Source organism: Mandrillus leucophaeus, unplaced genomic scaffold (assembly GCF_000951045.1).
Source record: "Mandrillus leucophaeus isolate KB7577 unplaced genomic scaffold, Mleu.le_1.0 Scaffold933, whole genome shotgun sequence".
Taxonomy (NCBI): Eukaryota; Metazoa; Chordata; class Mammalia; order Primates; family Cercopithecidae; genus Mandrillus; species Mandrillus leucophaeus.
In genome coordinates this window covers 158047-178069 of record NW_012110175.1, presented here as the reverse complement: position 1 = coordinate 178069, position 20023 = coordinate 158047, and the positions used below count along the sequence as shown (strand labels likewise).

The window sequence follows — 20023 nt, the reverse complement described above, 5'->3', positions numbered from 1 at the left end:
TGCACAACGTACAGGTTTTGTTCAGCTCCCACCTATGAGTGAGAACATATGGTGTTTGGTTTTTCTGTCCTTGTCCTAGTTTGCTTAGAATCATGGTTTCCAGCTTCATCCATGTCTCTGCAAAGGACATGAACCCATCCTTTATTATGGCTGCATAGTATTCCATGGTATATATGTGCCACATTTTCTTAATCCAGTCTATCATTGATGGACATTTAGGTTGGTTCCAAGTCTTTGCTATTGTGAATAGTGCCGCAGTAAACATACATGTGCATGTGTCTTTATAATAGCATAATTTATAATCCTTTGGGTATATACCCAGTAATGGGATTGCTGGGTCAAATGGTATTTCTAGTTCTAGATCCTTGAGAAATTGCCACACTGTCTTCTACAATAGTTGAACTAGTTTACAGTCCCACCAACAGTATAAAAGCATCCCTATTTCTTCACATCCTCTCCAGCATCTGTTGTTTTCTGACTTTAATGATTGCCATTCTAACTGGCGTGAGATGGTATCTCATTGTGGTTTTGATTTGCATTCTCTGATGACCAGTGATGATAAGCATTTTTTCATATGTCTGTTGGCTACATAAATGTCTTCTTTTGAGAAGTATTTGTTCATATCCTTTGCCCACTTTTTGATGGGGTTGTTTGTTTTTTTCTTGTAAATTTGTTTGAGTTCTTTGTAGATTCTGGATATTAGCCCTTCGTCAGATGGGTAGATTGCAAAGATTTTCTCCCAGGTTGCCTGTTCACTCTGATGATAGTTTCTTGTGCTGTGCAGAAGCTCTTTAGTTTAATTAGATCCCATTTGTCTGTTTAGGCTTTTGTTGCCATTTTGGTGTTCTAGTCAGGAAGTCTTTGCCCATGTCTGTGTCCTGAATGGTACTGCCTAGGTTTTCTTCTAGAGTTTTTATGGCGTCAGATGTTACATTTAAGTCTTTAATCCATCCTGAGTTAATTTTGGTATATGGTGTAAGGAAGGGATCCAGTTCCAGCTTTCTACATATGGCTAGCCAGTTTTCCCAGCATCATTTATTAAATAGGGAATCCTTTTCCCATATTTTGTTTTCGTCAGGTTTGTCAAAGATCAGATGGTTGTAGATGTGTGGTGTTATTTCTGAGGCCTCTGTTCTGTTCCATTGGTCTATATCTCTGTTTTGGTACCAGTACCATGCTGTTTTGGTTATTGTAGCCTTGTAGTGTAGTTTGAAGTCAGGTAGCATGATGCCTCCAGGTTTGTTCTTTTGCTTAGGATTGCCTTGGCTATGTGGGCTCTGTTTTGGTTCCATATAAACTTTAGTTTTTTCCAATTCTGTGAAGAAAGTCAGTGGTAACTTGATGGGGATAGCAGTGAATCTATAAATTACCTTGGGCAGTATGGCCATTTTCAGAATATTGATTCTTCCTATCCATGAGCATGGAATGTTCTTCCATTTGTTTGTGTCTTCTTATTTTGTTGAGCAGTGATTTGTAGTTCTCCTTGAAGAGGTCCTTCACATCCCTTGCAAGTTGGATTCCTAGGTATTTTATTCTCTTTGTAGCAGTTGTTAATGTGAGTTCGCTCATGATTTGTTGGCTCTCTATTATTGGTGTATAGAAACACTTGTGATTTTTGCACATTGATTTTGTATCCTGAGACTTTGCTGAAGTTGCTTATCAGCTTAAGGAGATTTTGGGCTGAGACGATGGGGTTTTCTAAATATACAACCATGTCATCTGCAAACAGGGACAATTTGACTTCCTCTTTTTCTAACTGAGTACCCTTTATTTCTTTCTCTTGCCAGATTGCCCTGGCCAGAACTTCTAACAATGCTTTGAATAGGAGTGGTGAGAGAGGGCATCCCTGTCTTGTGCCAGTTTTCAAAGGGAATGCTTCCAGCTTTTGCCCATTCAGTATGATATTGGCTGTGGGTTTGTTATAAATAGATCTTATTATTTTGAGATATGTTCCATCAATACCAAATTTATTGAGAGTTTTTAGCATGAAGGCTGTTGACTTTTGTCAAAGGCCTTTTCTGCATCTATTGAGATAATCATGTGTTTTTTGTCATTGGTTCTGGTTATGTGATGGATTACGTTTATTGATTTGCGTATGTTGAACCAGCCTTGCATCCCAGGAATGAATCTGACTTGATCATGGTGGATAAGCTTTTTGATGTGCTGCTGGATTCGGTTTGCCAGTATTTTATTGAGGATTTTCACATCGATGTTCATCAGGGGTATTGGCCTAAAATTCTCTTTTTTTGTTGTGTCTCTACCAGGCTTTGGTATCAGGATGATGCTGGCCTCATAAAATGAGTTAGGGAGGATTCCCTCTTTTTCTGTTGATTGAAATAGTTTCAGAAGGAATGGTACAAGCTCTTTTTTGTACCTCTGGAAGAATTTGGCTGTGAATCCATCTGGTCCTGGACTTTTTTTGGTTGGTAGGCTGTTGGTTATTGCCTCAGTTTCAGAACCTGTTAATTGGTCTATTCAGAGATTCTACTTCTTCCTGGTTTAGTCTTGGGAGCGTGTATGTTTCCAGGATTTTATTCATTTCTCCTAGATTTTCTAGTTTATTTGCATAAAGGTGTTTATAGTATTCTCTGATGGTAGTTTGTATATCTGTGGGATTGGTGGTGATATCCCCTTTATCATTTTTTATTGCATCTATTTGATTCTTCTCTCTTTCCTTCTTTATTAGTCTTGCTAGCGGTCTATTTTGTTAATCTCTTCAAAAAACCAGCTCCTGAATTCATTGATGTTTTGAAGGGTGTTTTATGTCTCTGTCTCCTTCAGTTCTGCTCTGATCTTAGTTATTTCTTGCCTTCTGCTAGCTTTTGAATTTGTTTGCTCTTGCTTCTCTAGTTCTTTTAATTGTGGTGTTAGTGTGTTGAATTTAGATCTTTTCTGCTTTCTCTTGTGGGCATTTAGTGCTATAAATTTCCCTGAATGCACTGCTTTAAATGTGTCCCAGAGATTCTGGTACATTGTATCTTTGTTCTCATTGATTTCAAAGAACATCTTTATTTCTGCCTTCATTTTAGTATTTACTCAGTAATCATTCAGGAGCAGGTTGCTCAGTTTCCATGTAGTTGTGCAGTTTTGAGTGAGTTTCTTAATCCTGAGCTCTAATTTGACTGCACTGTGGTCTGAGAGACAGTTTGTGATTCCTGTTCTTTTACATTTGCTGAGGAGTGTTTACTACCAATTACGTGGTCAATTTTAGAGTAAGTGCAGTGTGGTGCTGAGAGGAATGTATATTCTGTTGATTTGGGGTGGAGAGTTCTGTAGATATCTAGTAGGCCTGCTTGGTCCAGAGCTGAGTTCAAGTCCTGGATATCTTTGTTAACCTTCTGTCTTGTTGATCTGTCTAATATTGACAGTGGAGTGTTAAAGTCTCCCATTATTATTGTGTGGGAATCTAAGTCTCTTTGTAGGTCTCTTAAGGACTTGCTTTATGAATCTGGGTGCTCCTGTATTGGGTGCATATATATTTAGGATAGTTAGCTCTTGCTGAATTGATCTCTTTACCGTTATGTAGTGGCCTTCTTTGTCTCTTTTGATCTTTGTTGGTTTAAAATCTGTTTTATCAGAGACTAGGATTGCAACCCCTCCTTTTTTTTGCTTTCCATTTGCTTGGTAGATCTTCCTCCATCCCTTTATTTTGAGCCTGTGTGCATCTTTGCACGTGAGATGGGTCTCCTGAATACAGCACACCGATGGGTCTTGACTGTTATCTAATTTGCCTGTCTGTGTCTTTTAATTGGGGCATTTAGCCCTTTTACATTTAAGGTTAATATTGTTATGTTTAAATTTGATCCTGTCATCATTGTGATGTTAGCTGGTTATTTTGCCCGTTAATTGATACAGTTTCTTCATAGTGTCACTGGTCTTTACAATTTGGCATGTTTTTGTGGTGAATGGTACCAGTTGCTCCTTTCAATGTTTCGTGCCTCCTTCAGGAGCTCTTGTAAGGCAGGCCTGGTGGTGACAAAATCTCTCAGCATTTCCTTGTCTGTAAAAGATTTTATTTCTCCTTCACTTCTGAAGCTTAGTTTGGCTGGATATGTGATTCTGGGTTGAAAGTTATTTTCTTTAAGAACGTTGAATGTGGGACCCAACTCTCTTCTGGCTTGTAGGGTTTATTCCTAGAGATCCACTATTAGTCTGATGGGCTTCCCTTTGTAAGTAACCCGACCCTTCTCTGTGGCTGCCCTTAACATTTTTTTTCCTTTATTTCAACCTCGGTGAATCTGACATTTTATGTGTCTTAGAATTGCTCTTTTCAAGGAGTATCTTTGTGGTGGTCTCTGTATTTCCTCAACTTGAATGTTGTCCTACCTTGCTAGATTAGGGAAGTTCTCTTGGATAATATCATGAAGAGTGTTTTCTAACTTGGTTCCGTTGTCCCCGTCACTTTCTGGTACACCAATCAAATGTATGTTTGGTCTTTTCACATAGTCCTGTATGTCTTGGAGGCTGTGTTCATTTCTTTTCACTCTTTTTTTCTCTAATCTGTCTTCTCTTTTTATTTCATTAATTTGATCTTCAGTCGCTTTCTTCCACTTGATTGAATCAGCTATTGAAGCTTGTGCATGTGTCATGAAGTTCTTGTGCCATGTTTTTCAACTTCATCAGGTCATTTAAGGTCTTCTCTACACTCTAGTTAGCCAATCATCTAACCTTTTTTTCAAGGTTTTAGCTTCCTTGTGATGGGTTAGAACATGGTCCTTTAGCTCAGAGAAGTTTGTTATTACCGACCTTCTGAAACCTACTTCTGTCAACTTGTCAAACTCATTCTCCGTCCAATTTTGTTCTTTTGCTGGCGAGGAGCTGCGATCCTTTGGAGGAGAAGAGGTGCTCTGTGTTATGGAATTTTCAGCTTCTCTGGTTTCTCCTTATCTTTGTGGTTTTATCTACCTTTGGTCTGTGATGTTGGTGACCTACGGATGGGGTTTTGGTGTGGAAGTCCTTTTTGTTGATGTTGATGCTATTTCTTTCTCTTTGTTAGTTTTTCTTCTAACAGACCCTTCAGATGCAGATCTGTTGGAGTTTGCTGGAGGTCCACTCCAGACCTGGGTATCACCAGCAGAGGCTGCAGAACAGCAAATATTGCTGCCCAATCCTTCCTCTGGAAGCTTCATCCCAGAGGGGCACCCGCCTGTTTGAGGTGTCTGTGGTCCCCTACTGGGAAGTGTTTCCCAGTCAGGCTACACGGGAGTCAGGGACCCACTTGAGGAAGCAGTCCGTCCATTCTTGGAGCTCAAACGCCATGCTGAGAGAACCACTGCTCTCTTCAGAGCTGTGAGATGGGAACATTTACGTCTGGAGAAGCTGTCTGCTGCCTTTTGTTCTATGCCCTGTCCGCAGAGGAGGAATCTATAGAGGCAGTAGGCCTTTCTGTGCTGTGGTGGTCTCTGCCCAGTTCGTGCTTCCAGGCCTCTTTGTTTACACTCTGAGCTACTCAAGCCTCAGCAATGGTGGACGCCTCTCCCACCACCAGGCTGCAGCCTTGAATGTCGATCTCATACTGCTGTGCTAGAAGTGAGCAAGGCTCTATGAGCGTGGGACCCGCCAAGCCAGGCACCGGATGGTATCTCCTAGTCTGCTGGTTGCTAAGACTGTGGGAAAAGCTCAGTATTTGCTCAGGAGTGTAGGAGTGTACAGTTTCTTCAACTATAGTCTGTCATGGTCTGCCTTGGCTAGGAAATGGAAATCCCCCCGACCCCTTGTGCTTCCCGGGTGAGGCGACGCCCCACCCTGCTTCTGCTTGCCCTCTGTGGGGTGCACCCACTGTTCAACCGGTGCCAGTGAGATGAACTAGGTATCTCAGTTGGAAATGCAGAAATTCCCTGTCTTCTGTGTCAGTCTCGTCGGGAGCTGCAGACCGGAGCTGTTCATATTTGGCCATCTTGGAAGCCAATCCGAAAAATGGAATTTTTCTAATTTCTAATTTGGGTTTCTGTTTTCATCCAGCTGAGAAATGCTTGGCAAGCCTGCTTTATCTTTCTTACAATTAGAATTCAGAAGTAGAATTGTAATTATGGGACAAATTATTAATTCATGTTTATTTGAATTGAAAAGTGAATGCAACACTTTAATGAGAGGAAGTAAATATAATTTGGCTCATTGGTTTAATAATAACGATTGCCTTTGCCAGTTAGGTCCTAGAGTAGACGTTGTCCATAAATAAGATAAATGTCACTTAAGTTGCAGTGGAAAAACTTTAAAGTACATATAAATTACAACGGTATGTCCTTTTTAACTATATTTACACTTGAGATAAAACAAAATTTAGAAGTCTTTAAAATGTATATGAGGAAACATTCTTTTAGCAGATACATGAGCAGAAAAATAAGACCACAGACATGGCAAGGATGATGGCAGAGGAGGAAGTTTCAGGTAGTTCTTTGAAGGAGATGATACCTGAGTACAATTTTGGAGACCTTGGTTTCTTTCTTTTTCTTTTTTTTGAGTTGGAGTCTTGCTCTGTCCCTCAGGCTGGAGTGCAACGGTGCAATCTCGGCTCATTGCAACCTCCGCCTCCAAGGTTCAAACCTCAGCCTCCTGAGTAGCTGGGACTACAGGCGCATGCCACCATGTCCAGCTAATTTTTTTTTTTTTTTTGTATTTTTAGTACAGACTGGGTTTCACTATGTTGGCCAGGCTGGTCTCAAATTCCTGACCTCGGGTGATCCACCCGCCTCGGCCTCCGAAAGTACTGGGATTACAGGCATGAGCCACCATGACTGGCTGAAGACCTTTGTTTCTAATTGCTAGGGTTAAATTATGACTGCAACAGAAAATCCCTGCTGATATGGAACTTACCGAAATACAGAAGACTGACATAGAACGATATACAGCGTAACATCCATCAGTGAAAGTGCCATGAAGAAAACAAAGCCAGATAAAGGACATGGAGAGATGGGCACTCTTTTAGACCAGGGCATGCAGAGATAGGGCTCACAGGCTGATAAGGTACTATTTGAGCCGACACCAGAGGGAAGTAAGAGTGGGAGTCATGGGATTTTCTGGGGGAAGTATATCCTACAGTAAGATAACAGTAAATGTAAAGACTGAGGCAAGAATGTGATTGATACATTCAAGGGATAGAAAACTGGTGAGAGGCCGGGCACAGTGGCTCACACCTATAATCCCAGCACTTTGAGAGGCTGAGGTGGGAAGATCCATTGAGCCCAGGAGTTTGAGACCAGCCTGGGCAACATAGTAAAACCCCATCTCTGCAAAAAACGAAAAGGAAGAAAACCGATGGGACTGGAGTAGCGTAGGCAAATAGGAGTGTGGTGAGCAGTGAGGTCAGAAACATGGTAGGGGGCTGGGCTTTTTAAAGCCGTGCCATCTACTGTGGTAGCCATTACCCACATGTGGCTATTTAGTCTAAATATGATTAAAAATTAATTCATCAGTTATATTTCAAGTGCTAATTAGTCACATATGGCTAATGGCTACTCTATTGGACAATACAGATCTAGCACGTTTTCGTTACTGTCAAACGTTTTGTTGGTTATTGTCCTCCTCGTGGGCCAGACTTTTTCCACATCTGAAGGGAAACCAGTAGAGGATTTTGAGAAAAGTGACATGATCTGGTGTTAAAAATTTTACTCTCTGCTGTAATAAAGGTTGGCCAGGTGAAGAGAAGGAGGGCATTTTGAGAAGAACGGTAATAAGTACAAAGGCTCAGAGGTTCCTTTACCACATAAAAGTTGTAAGAGTTGAGTCTTAGCCTTTGACTTTTTTTGGTGAATTTTTATGTTGGTTTACTTTTAAACTTATAAAAAAGTTACAAATATAGTACCAGGGGTCTGATATACTCTTTACCAAGACTCAGCAATTATTTACATTTCATCCCATTTGCTTTATTACCCTCTCTCCTCCATATGCGTATGTAAATGTAGTGTGTGTGTGTGTGTGTGTGTGTGTGTGTGTATGTATGTATGTAAAATCCATTCCCATTTTGGGGGAGGTCCATTTGAGAGTAAATTTAGATATTGTGCCTTTTATCCATGAATACTTGAATGTGTACTTCCTATGAACAACTACTTTCCTCTCCTTTAACATAAGCCCAGTAGTTAATCAAAACAAAGAAATTATATTAGGTTGGTGCAAAAGTAATTGCAATTTTTGCATTACTTTCAACGGCAAAAACCACAGTTACTTTTCGACCAACCTAATAGATACAATATTATTATCTAATCCACAGTGTATGTTCAGATTTTATCACCAGTTACAATAATATGCTGTATAACTATGTCCCCACCCCTCCATCCAGGGTCCGTTCTAGGATCATGTGTAGGATTTAGGTGTTAACACCTATTTGGTTTTCTTTAATCTGACACATTTCCTCAGTCTTTGTGTTTCTGATATATTTAAAGAATGTACAGGCCAATTATTTTGTAGAAAATCTCGAAGTTTGAGTTTTTCTGGAATTTCCCCAGGATTAGATTCAGGTTGTGCATTTTTGGCAGGTATACCCCTGATATTATATCTTCTCGGTTCACCATATGATATATATAATATTGCTTTCTCTCAAAACTGGTAATGTTAGCTTTGGTCACTTGATTAAGGTGATGTCTGCCAGATTTTACTACTGTAAAGTTATTTCCCCTTTTGTAATAGGTAATTTGTGGCAGGCTACTTTGAGATTATCTAGTAACCTCTTTCTTTTTTTTTTTTTTTAATTTTTTGAGACGGAGTCTCGCTCTGTCGCCCAGGCTGAAGTGCAGCAGTGCGATCTCGGCTCACGGCAAGCTCCACCTCCCAGGTTCACACCATTCTCCTGCCTCAGCCTCCCGAGTAGCTGGGACTACAGGTGCCCACCACCATGCCCGGCTGATGTTTTGTATCTTTAGTAGAGATGGGGTTTCACTGTGTTAGCCAGGATGGTCTCGATCTCCTGACCTCATGATCCGCCCGCTTCACCTCCGAAAGTGCTGGGATTACAGGCGTGAGCCACCGCGCCTGGCCGTAGTAACCTCTTTCTTTACCAAACTTTACCATACCAGTTTTATATCCATTTGTGATTTTCCTACACTCCCTCGTTCTTCATTTATTAATCAGCATTCTACTGTAAGGAAGAGCTTTCCCTTCACCCTCATTTATTTATTCATTTATTTACATCAGTGTGAATTCATGAATTATTTTATTCAGTGAGCTATAATCCATTACTATTAAATTGTCCCTGCTTTGTCCAGTGGGAACCCTTGCAAGCTGGGTGCATTGTTTTTTGGATATTTTTCCCTTTATTCTTTGGGAATTTCATTTCTTTAGGGCAACAAAATGTTCCAGGTTCCACTTATACCTGCTTGGCTCCTGCGCATTAATGAGCTGTTTCTCCAGAGAGCTTTGATTACTTTTTTGTAAGCGTTTGAAATTTAGTCTGAAGGTAATGAGTAACCATGGACACTCTGGGTGTGGCATGATCCAAATCAACATTTTAAGAAAAGATCCCTCTGTTAATAGTGAATAGAAAACATTGAGTTATGAAACTGGCCATAGAAAGAACAATTATGAGTATTTTCTAGTGATTTAGACAAACTATAATGCGGGTCAAAAAGCACTGTCAGTGAAGGGGGAACAAATAACTTTACACTGGAGAAACCTGATATGTACTGCTTCAGCCAGGTGATCAAGGTCAACATCAGTAGTGATGTTCTGTTGATAGTTTGTACCCTTAGTATGAGGTAATGAAAATGGCATTTACTTCTGTGGTCTTCCTCCTGAAAACCCAATAATCCCAGTATAATCATGAGAAAAACATGAGACAAATCCCATTTGAAGGACATAATGGTCCCATTTGAAGATCACATAATGATAACTACTAAATACCTGACCAGTACTCCTCAAAACTGTCAAGGTTCTCCTCAAAACTGTCATGGGCTTTAGGTAACAGCAATATGTTAATATTGGTTTGTTATTTTTTTTTTTTTTTGAGACGGAGTCTCGCTCTGTCGCCTGGGCTGGAATGTACCATACTACTGTAACATATTAATAATAGGGGAAACTGGGATGGGATACATGGAATATCTGTACTATCTTCACAGTCTTTTTGTAAACAATACTTTTTTTAAAAAATTAAGTTTATTAAAAAACACTATCAGTGGAGTGGAATAAGTAGGGTTTATTTTTAGGTGTGTAAATGAGTGATGTTTTTACATAATGCGTCATGATAACTACTTCAGAGTAGTCATTTGTGAAGGCTATAAACTTAATAGTGCAGCTGTTCAAAATGTTTTGCAGCTCTTTGGAGTCTTTAATAAATTCTTTCCGCTATCTTATAGTCTTTTAAGACAGTGGTCTCCAGCCTTTTTGGCACTAGGGACTGCTTTCATGGAAAACCATTTATCCACTTATGGAGGCTGCAGGTATGGCTTCAGGTTGAAACTGTTCCACCTCACGTCAGATCATCAGCCATGAGATTCTCATAAGGAGCGCACAACCTAGATCCCCAGCATGCACAATTCACAATAGGGTTTGCACTCCTATGAGAATCTAATGCTGCCACTGATCTGACAGGAGGCAGAGCTCAGGCAATGATGTTCACTTGCCTGCCGTCCACCTACTGCTATGTGACCCAGTTCCTAACAGGCCACAGACTGGTATTGGTCCACTGCCCAAGGGTTGTGGACCCCTGTTTTAAGATACAGTTTAGTGAGAGACAGAGTAATGTAGCAGTCAAAGCTGTGACCATACAGAAGTTTCTCAAGCTTTCTAAACCTCAGAGTGGGTATAACAACTTATATTAAAAAGTTGTTGTGAGCTAAATGAGATAAGTAATAGATTTCTGTCCTTTGAGGGAGAATTTTATTTTTGAAAGCAGCTATAAGTTATTTGGAGCCTAGTCTGGTTTACATTTGAAGTAAACTTGGTATTAATATTTTTTGTCAAGAGCAAGATAAAAAATTTGGTGGTACTAATTTTTGTGTGGCCTATACATTTTTATAAAGGTAATTTTAGACTTACAGTAGAATTGCATATCATGCTTACTCTCCTCCAATCAGTGACAGATCACAGAGGTGATATGCCCTTTTCAGTACATCTTTTTTTTTTAATGGTTTATCACTTTGGGGGGATTGGGGGGAAGGGTCCCGCTCTGTTTCCCAGGCTGGAGTGCAGTGGCTTGATCACTGCTCACTGCAACCTTGACCTCCCCGGCTCAAGCAATCCTCCCACCTCAGCTTCTGAGTACCTGCAACTACAGGCATGTACCCACTGCACCTGGCTAATTTTTGTATTTTTTGTAGAGACTGGGTTTCACCATGTTGCCCAGGCTGGTCTTGAACTCCAGGCCTGAAGCAGTTGGCCCACTTGGGCCCCCCAAAGTGCTGGGATTAGAGTCATGATCCACTGTGCCCAGTGTCATGTTTTAAATTATTTTTATTTTTAAATAATTTTGACCTTTATTTTAAATTCAGGGGGTACATGCACATATTTATTTCATGGGCATATTGCATGATGCTGAGGTTTGATATATGAATGATCCCATCACCCAGATAGCAAGCATAGTACCCAACGGTTAGTTTTTCAGCCCTTGTCCTCCTCCCTCCCTTCCCCTTCTATTAGTCCTCAGTGTCTGTTGTTCCTATCTTTATGTCCCTGAGTACCCAGTGTTTAGCTCCTAGTTGTGAGGGAGAACATGGGTTTTGGTTTTCTGTTCCTGTGTTAATTCACTTAACTCAGTACATCTTAACAGGGATGCATGATGTCAGTATGTATTACTGGTGATGGTAACTTTAGTCAGTTCAGGTGCAGTCTTCTAGGATTCTGTACTATAAATTTAGTATTTTCCTTTAACACGAAATATTTTAGGAGTAATAATTTGAGACTATGCTTAAAACTTGCACCCACTAACTTTAGCATCCATGACTGTTTCCTCCCGCAGTGGTTATTACTGTGGAATTCTAAAGGTGATTTTTATCTTTACCTTGTTCCTCCTATGTCTATTAATTGAAATTCTTCTGTAAGGAAGAGTTGTCCTCTTTCCCTCATTAAAGTTTTTAAAGTCACTTTGGGAGGCCGAGACGGGCAGATCACGAGGTCAGATTGAGACCATCCTGGCTAACACGGTGAAACCCCGTCTCTACTAAAAAAATACAAAAAAACTAGCCAGACGAGGTGTCAAGCGCCTGTAGTCCCAGCTACTCGGGAGGCTGAGGCAGGAGAATGGCGTAAACCTGGGAGGTGGAACTTGCAGTGAGCCAAGATCTGGCCACTGCACTCAAGCCTGGGAGACAGAGCGAGACTCCGTCTCAAAAAAAAAAAAAAAAAAAAGTCCATGTTGGTACCAGGATTTTTAAGTTAAGACCCAGTTGAACCTACAGGTGTGTTTTAATTTGAGGAAAAAGAATAGATGCTTCATTTGTAAGTTTAGAGCTGAATAGAATCGTAAACTCAGTTGTATTTTGTGATTTATACATTTCACTTTCTAAATTTTCTTTTTGTGTGATTTTTATTTTTGTCATTTGTAAAGTGAGTTTTTAATAAGAACTCATGAAGCTGCATGATTTTTCTCACATCAAATATCTCCAAGTTACAAGCTAGAGGAAACTAAATAAATTGTATTTTATGTTCATATGTATTTTTAAATTTTGTAATTTAATAACTACTTTTGAATGAAAACATTACCTTTAACTCTTTTTTTTTTCCTTTCTTAGGCTTGAAAAGGAATACACTACAATAAAAACGAAAGAAATGGAAGAGCAAGTTGAAATTAAAGTAAGCATTTTGGGGCTTTTTAAAGTACTGATTGATTGAAATCAATTATTAGACAGTAGATGTTTAAAGTTTATACTTCTTATATTCATAAATGTGTTTACCATCATACTAGATTATAGTTAAAAATAGACATTTCAAAAAAGTAGAATAATGTGACTGAAGTGGCTTTCATTCCAGTGTGAAGGAGAGCAAGCTTTTCCCTTTTTCTAGATTTGTTGGTGGCTCATCAGGAGAAAACACTTCCATGGAGAAGATAATTATCATTCCATTTAAGCATGTTTTTTAAAGTTGCAGAGAAGACAATCTGTAATAACACTTTCTGTGCTGAGACCAGCAAGAGTATAATCTTAGGCAAACATTAAATAGAGCACATATTACACTAGAACTAATTGTGGTTGCTCTGGAGCTACAGAAGCTTTGACTGATTTGACTTTTTCTTCTCTAAGCAAGGGTTATACTTTTGAACTACTTCTCTCCAGAAAATCAAGGAGATTTTCAATTCAAAGGGCATGTGAATACCCTATATGTATCCTAAAAATATAGAATTTGTTCCCTCCTGCCCCCATAAACCAAGGAATTCTTGAGTTGAGGGTCTGTGGCACTCTTGGAGCTGGGACTTGAGAAAAATTGTGTTGCCTTTTATGCTAATATTGTAGGATGGGGATGGTAAGTGGAAGCATGAGTCAAAGAGCTTAGTGATTGGCCAATTCAATTTCTAATCTCTTTATTCTCTTCCACCCCCCAAGCCCCTGGAGAAAAGGGTTAAAAGTAAAATAATTTTAATGGAGTGACTCCCTCCTCCCCCCCCCCCCTTTTTTTTTTTGAGACAGAGTCTCGCTCTGTTGCCCAGGCTGGAGTGCAGTGGCGCGATCTCCGCTCACTGCAAGCCCCACCTCCTGGGTTCACGCCATTCTCCTGCCTCAGCCTCCCGCGTAGCTGGGACTACAGGTGCCCGCCACCACGCCTGGCTAATTTTTTGTATTTTTAGTAGAGACGGGGTTTCGCCGGGTTAGCCAGGATGGTCTCGATCTCCTGACCTTGTGATCCACCCGCCTTGGCCTCCCGAAGTGCTGGGATTACAGGCGTGAGCCACCGTGCCTGGCCCTATTTGCTTTTCTTTTAGGTACCATGAATAAGGGTACTTTTACTGAAAGTAAAAAGTATGTCATCATGATGAGTGAGGAGAGAGTATGGGTTTTCACATACTACAGATATTCGGAACTGCAAATCAAGAATCTGAGGATGGAGAAGCCATCCTGTTCATTTCACCACACTATGTTATTGAAAAAAAAAATCACAGTTCTATGGACAATCCTTACTCTTGAAGGGGTTTCTTATAAAATTAAGTACATGAATGTATGAATACCAAAAGGCATTTTCAGAAAACAGATTTTTAGCAGACTTTCACCTATACCTGCAGTCTTTACTTTTCTTTTTTCTCCTTTCCTTTCCTCTCCTCTCCCCTCCCCTTCACTCCCGCCCACCCCCTCCCCTTCCCTCCCCTCCCCTTCCCTCTGTCACTCAAGCTGGAGTGCAGTGGCACAATCTTGGCTCATTTGCAGCCTTGACATCCCACGTTCAAGCGATCCTCCCACCTCAGCCTTCTAAGTAGCTGGGACTACAGGTGCATGCCACCATGCCCAGCTAATTTTTTGTATTTTTGGTAGAGACAGGGTTTCACCATGTTGCCCAGGCTGGTCTCAAACTCCTGAACTCAGGCAATCCGCCTGCCTTGGCCTCCCAAAGCACTGGGATTACAGGCATGAGCTACCACGCCCAGCCATTTGCAGTATTTTCTATACTTTGTTTTTTGGGGAAAGTTATAGTTCATATTCCTAAAGAAATGCTTTTGAATCTAGCTCCATATGCCTCAGGCAGTTGGCATAAAGTTGTCTATAGAGAAGAATCTGGGAAAAAGAGTTTAGAAAGTTAATGGAACACATCAGGTAAATAAAGTACTGATCTCAAAGGTAGTCTGTTCTCTTTGTATAATATTGTTTCCATGTAATTCTTTCTTACACCATTTTCATCTCTTTCTTCACTCCCCAATTCCACAAAATATAAAAACCAAAACAACTTTTGAATGACTGTAGTTTTTTAAACTTCATATTTAGGGGTGTCTGATTTTTTTTTCAACTGAATACTTTTTTTTTTTATTATTATTATACTTTAAGTTCTGGGATACATGTGCAGAACATGCAGTTTTGTTACATAGGTATACACGTGCCATGGTGGTTTGCTGCACCCATTAACGCGTCATCTACGTTAGGTATTTCTCCTAATGCTATCCCTCCCCTAGCCCTCCACCCCCTGACAGGCCCCAGTGTGTGATGTTCCCCTCCCCTGTGATCATGTGTTCTCATTGTTCAACTCCCACTTATGAGTGAGAACATGTGGTGTTTCGTTTTCTGTTCCTGTGTTAGTTTGCTGAGAATGATGGTTTCCAGCTTCATCCATGTCCCTGCAAAGGACATGAACTCATCCTTTTTTTATGGCTACACAGTATTCCATGGTGTATATGTGCCACATTTTCTTTATCCAGTCTATCATTGATGGGCATTTGGGTTGGTTTCAGGGTGTCTGATTTTTTTGCTTAGACCCTGACAACTCATTCTAATCATGATCAGATGACCACCTTATTTACAATTCATTAACCAGATATAATATTAATTGAGCCTTGCTGTAAAATGGGAAATGCTACTCCTTGTGCACACTCCCTCCCTCCCACAAAAGTCTCTTTTACAAGAGAATGGGTTCTAGTTGTAAACTAGTACTTTCTTGCTTTGGTTCTTTTTAAAAGTCCATGGGAAGATAGTTTTGTGCCATTATTTTTACAGGCCATTGGTATGATCATCAAATTGTTTGATGTTTTGATATAGAAGTATAAAATCAGCCTTTGGTGTTGTGAAATGTGTTTATAAGGTCTCTATTGTTTTTACTTTAATTTAATTATAAGACCTTTGGGGTGATGACCTTCTATTCTAAGAACCATATCTGTCAGTGAGCCTCCTGGTTAAGACGCGACTTTTAAATATTTTTTTCACCTCTTCCCTAAAAGTGTTATAGGAAGATTTTGATAATAATGTCTTCATATGGAGAAGCTTAAATTTTGCTGTGTGAAATTTTTTGTTAATAGAAACATCTTTATCAGTATCTTCTTCCAGTCTATTGATGTTCTGCCTGATGGGGAAGAGGTAAGAAGTATTAAAATTCTAGTTTGGCCAGGCGTGGTGGCTCACACCTGTAATCCTAGCACTTTGGGAGGCCGAGGCAGGCGGATCACTTGAGCCCAGGAGTTTGAGACCAGCCTGGACAACATAGCAAGACCCATCTCAATTTTAAAAAAGAAAAACATTATAAAAATAAAATTCTAACTTAGGATAACCCGCAAATCTTTAAAAAGGAAAAAAACTTTGATTCAGATAGACATACGAACAGATAATCTAATTTTTATGTTTAAATTTGTGCTTCGGGATGCAGAGATCTAAAGCCATATAAAGGGAAGTATGAGAAATTCTGGCCGGTTTTTAGTCAAAAGTTAAGTATTTTTCTTGTTTAAAAACTATGGTACATTTCAGATATGCTGAAAGCCAGAAAATAATATAAAAGTGCTCACATATTCACTGCCTGGCATAAAGATGAAAAAAAAAAGAAGTATTATCTAAGTTGCCCAGGAATTACATTTTGACAATCAATGTGAAGTATTAGAAATGAAGCTTACTTAGCCCTTAATATATGATGGGTCACTTACATGCATTATTTCCCCTTATTCTTAGAACAGAATTATTAAAGGGTTCTTATCCCTACCTGTGAAGAAATTAGGTTTCAGAAAGCTCAAATAATATGCCAGTGGTCACACTGCGAGGAAACAGAGTCAAGGATTTGAAGTCTGATTGGTGTTATTCTAAGGCCCATGTGTATTCTTCAGTATATACATGGTGCTACTGCTGCTTTCCCAGAGAGACTTTGATGTATTTGTGGTGTAAGATTTGGATGCCCATTTTTGTCTGGCATATCAAACTTTTCCTTAAAAAACTAATGGCTATGTAATAATATCCAAGGGAGGTATGCTAACCTAATTTATTCAATAACACTTCATTTAACAGATAATTTATAGTGCCTACTAGATGCCCAAGCACTGTTCTAGGCACTTGAAATGTGGCTATGAAGTAGACCATGTTCTGTCCTCATGGAGGTTATATTTTAATATGGAAAAAACAATAAACAGAAAAGTCAAATGTACAGTATTTCGGATGATGATTAAGTGTTAAGGAGAAAAAATAACCTCAGGGAGGGGGAATGTAAAACGATAGTGTTTGGGTAGAAAATTTAGAGAAGTTAACCAGGTGATTTTTGAAAAAAGACCTGAAGGAAGTGATGGGGCTAGATATGTGACTATCTGGAAGAAGGGCAGAACCTATTCAGGAGTGTGCCTGGTGACGAACAGTAAAGTGGCATTGTGGATGGGACAGCATGAATGATGAGAAAAAGTGGTAGGAAGTAAGATGGAGCAGATTGTAGACAATGTAAGATGTTGTCGACAGTGGTAAGGACTTTGACTTTTACTCTGGTTGGATGGCAGTTTTCAGTAGAGAAGGACAAAATGTGATTTAAGTTCAGTTGATCCTTCTGGTTGCTGTGTTGAGAGTAAATTGCAGGGGTTGAGAGCAGTTCTGATGAAGGCTGATGTGGTAATACAGACAAAAGATGATGGTGGGCCAGGCGTGCCTACCATCAGGGTGGCTTATGCTTGTAATCCCAGCACTTAGGGAGGCCAAGGTGGGCGATTCCTTGAGCTCAGGAGTTTAAGACCAACCTGGGCAACATAGTGGGCCCCTGTCTCTACAAAATTTTTTTTTTCAAATTAGCCAGGTGTGGTGGTGCATGCCTGTAGTCCTAGCTACTCAGGAGGTGGAGGCAGGAGGATCACTAGAACCTGGGAAGCTGAGGCTGCAGTGAGCTGGGATCATGCCACTGCATTCCTTCCTGCATGACAGAGTGAGACCCTGTCTTAAAAAAAAAAAAAAAAAAAAAAAAAGATGGTGGTGGCTTGGACTGAGGTAAGAAGTAATTGGATTCTGAATAGATTTTAAATATAAAGTGGACAGCTAGAATGTAGAGATGTGTGAGGAGGAGGAATCGAGCCTTGTGGTCTGAGCAGGTAGATAAATGGTGTTCCTGTTACCTGAGATGGGAAAGACTACAGGAGGATTTGGTTTAGTGGGGATACCAGGAGCCCAGTTTTGGATATTTTGGGAATGAGATGCCTAGGAGATGTCCAGTTAGCTTCTTAAATATTCAGATCTGAAATGACGAGAAGCAAAGCTCAAAATATAGATTTGGCAGTTATTGGCAGTTATTCATGGTATTGAAAGCCATGAGAATGGGTGAGATTATTTGGGAAAAGAGTGTAGATAAAATAGAGAAGAGTTCAAGAATTGAGCCTGAGAATAAACCAGCATTTAAAGATGAGGAAGACAAGTAGAAAGTAGCAAAGTAGGAGAAAACCAGGTAGGTGTAGTTCCTAGAAGCCAAGGGACAGTGAGAAAGAGAGAAGGATTTACCATGTCAAATACTGAAGATAGTTTTTGCGAAATGAGGATAGAGAAACAGCCGTTGCATTTTTCAGCATGATTATAATTTATCCTAGAAACAAGTGGAGCAGAATGGTAGGTACTAAAACCTAATTGGAATAGAAGTAGAAAAATTAGAGATATTTTTCAGGGAATTTGCTATAAGGATGAAAGAAATGGGACAGTAGCTAGAGAGGGTAATTATGTTGAATTTTTTGTTTCTGTTTTTTTTTTTTTTTAAGATAGGAGAAATAATTACATGCTTTTACGGTGATAATCAAGTAGGAAAAATTGATCATTATGAATGGGGGATAATCACTGGAGTCAGGAGGATATGGAATTTAGTGCAAAGCTAGGAGATGTTACTTAGTATGCTAGCATGAATAGTTAATCCACAATAACAGGAAATCAAAATATATGGACAAAAATGCAGTTAGGATATAGGATGTGGTTTTGGGAGCTTGTGAAATTCTCTTCTAATTGCCTCAGTTTTTTTCAGTGAAGTCATAGGCAAAATTATCAACTGAGAGACAATGGATTGGAGAGTTGCTGGTTTGAAGAGAGAGGAATAGGTGTGAAATAGTGATTTAGGGGGATAGAAGGACATTATTATTGCTAAGAACCATATTGAATTTAGTGATCAGTAATTTAAATAAACATCATGGTTTTGTTTTTCTTGGGTCATATTTACTGGCATAGGTATAGGCTCAAAACTGTCAGAGAGTTGATCCAGAGTAGTGTTTTTTCCAGGCAGGTATACTACGAAGGGAGAGAAGGGCAAGGGGGCTTAAAAGCAAGGGAGGTGTGTAATGATTGCAAATTAAACTTTGTCAAGAAGGAAGAGAGAACATCAAAGATTGAGGGACAGTGAAAAGTTGTTGGGGTCACTAGATTGTCTCAATGAAAACAATTGTTGGGGTTGGGTTACTTTGTAAACTGAGTAAGCTGGAAAGAATAGGAAATGGTGATTGAAGAGTGGGTTATTTGAAACGAGATTATCCTATTTCAGGATATTAAGGTTGCTTTTAGTTTTTCATTATTTAATGCTAATGGTTAACATCTTTGTATACAACAAGATTTTTTGTCTCTTATTATTATTTCCATAGCCAGTTGTAAAAAGTAGAATTAATAAGTTATAGGATATTAGCACTTTAAAGACTTTTACTGTGTAGTATATAAATTTCCTAGAGAATGTGTCCACGGTATGTTTGTCTTAGCAACAAGTTTCCATTTCATGACTACTTTGCCAACACTAAGTATTTCATTCTTACTCTCACTTTTAGTCCTCTTTTTTTCTAATTTGGTAGGTCAAAATATTGTCTCTATTTTCTTTTTCAGTGTACAAGACAAACATTTTTATGTAGCTGTATCTAGGTATCTTCCTCTTTGTGGTTTTCACTTTAAAGTTTAGGAAGCACTCTATTCTAGAAAATGTGAGGAAGATATTGAAGAATTATTGAGAATCAATCAGGTGGTAGATTTAGTTATTAACTTTTCTATGTATCATCAATAAACAGTTCAAAAATATCCTGGAAGAAGAAGTTCCATTTGAAATAAAAATAAAAGTATATCCAGGAGTAACCTAAATGAAAAATAGAACAGGACCTAACAAACACTGGAAAACTTTACACACAGACATTTTAAAAAGAAAACTAAAGATAGACAAAAATAGCTCCATGTTATATAAAGATATGAATTTCCCAGTGATTTTTTTTTTTTTTTTTTTTTTTTTT

General features: G+C 39.3%; 1 protein-coding gene across 1 annotated transcript in view; it reads left to right on the top strand.

Moving 5' to 3' along the window:
- The window catches only part of LOC105532132 (ecotropic viral integration site 5 protein homolog), a gene marked incomplete at its 3' end in the record, with an annotated part of 264948 nt that overhangs the window by 132986 nt on the left and 111939 nt on the right, over window positions 1-20023 (top strand). Inside the window, exon 10 of the mRNA XM_011970220.1 lies at window positions 12657-12717. Within this exon, the coding sequence (XP_011825610.1) occupies window positions 12657-12717 (61 nt within the window). The remainder of the gene's footprint in view (window positions 1-12656; window positions 12718-20023) is intronic.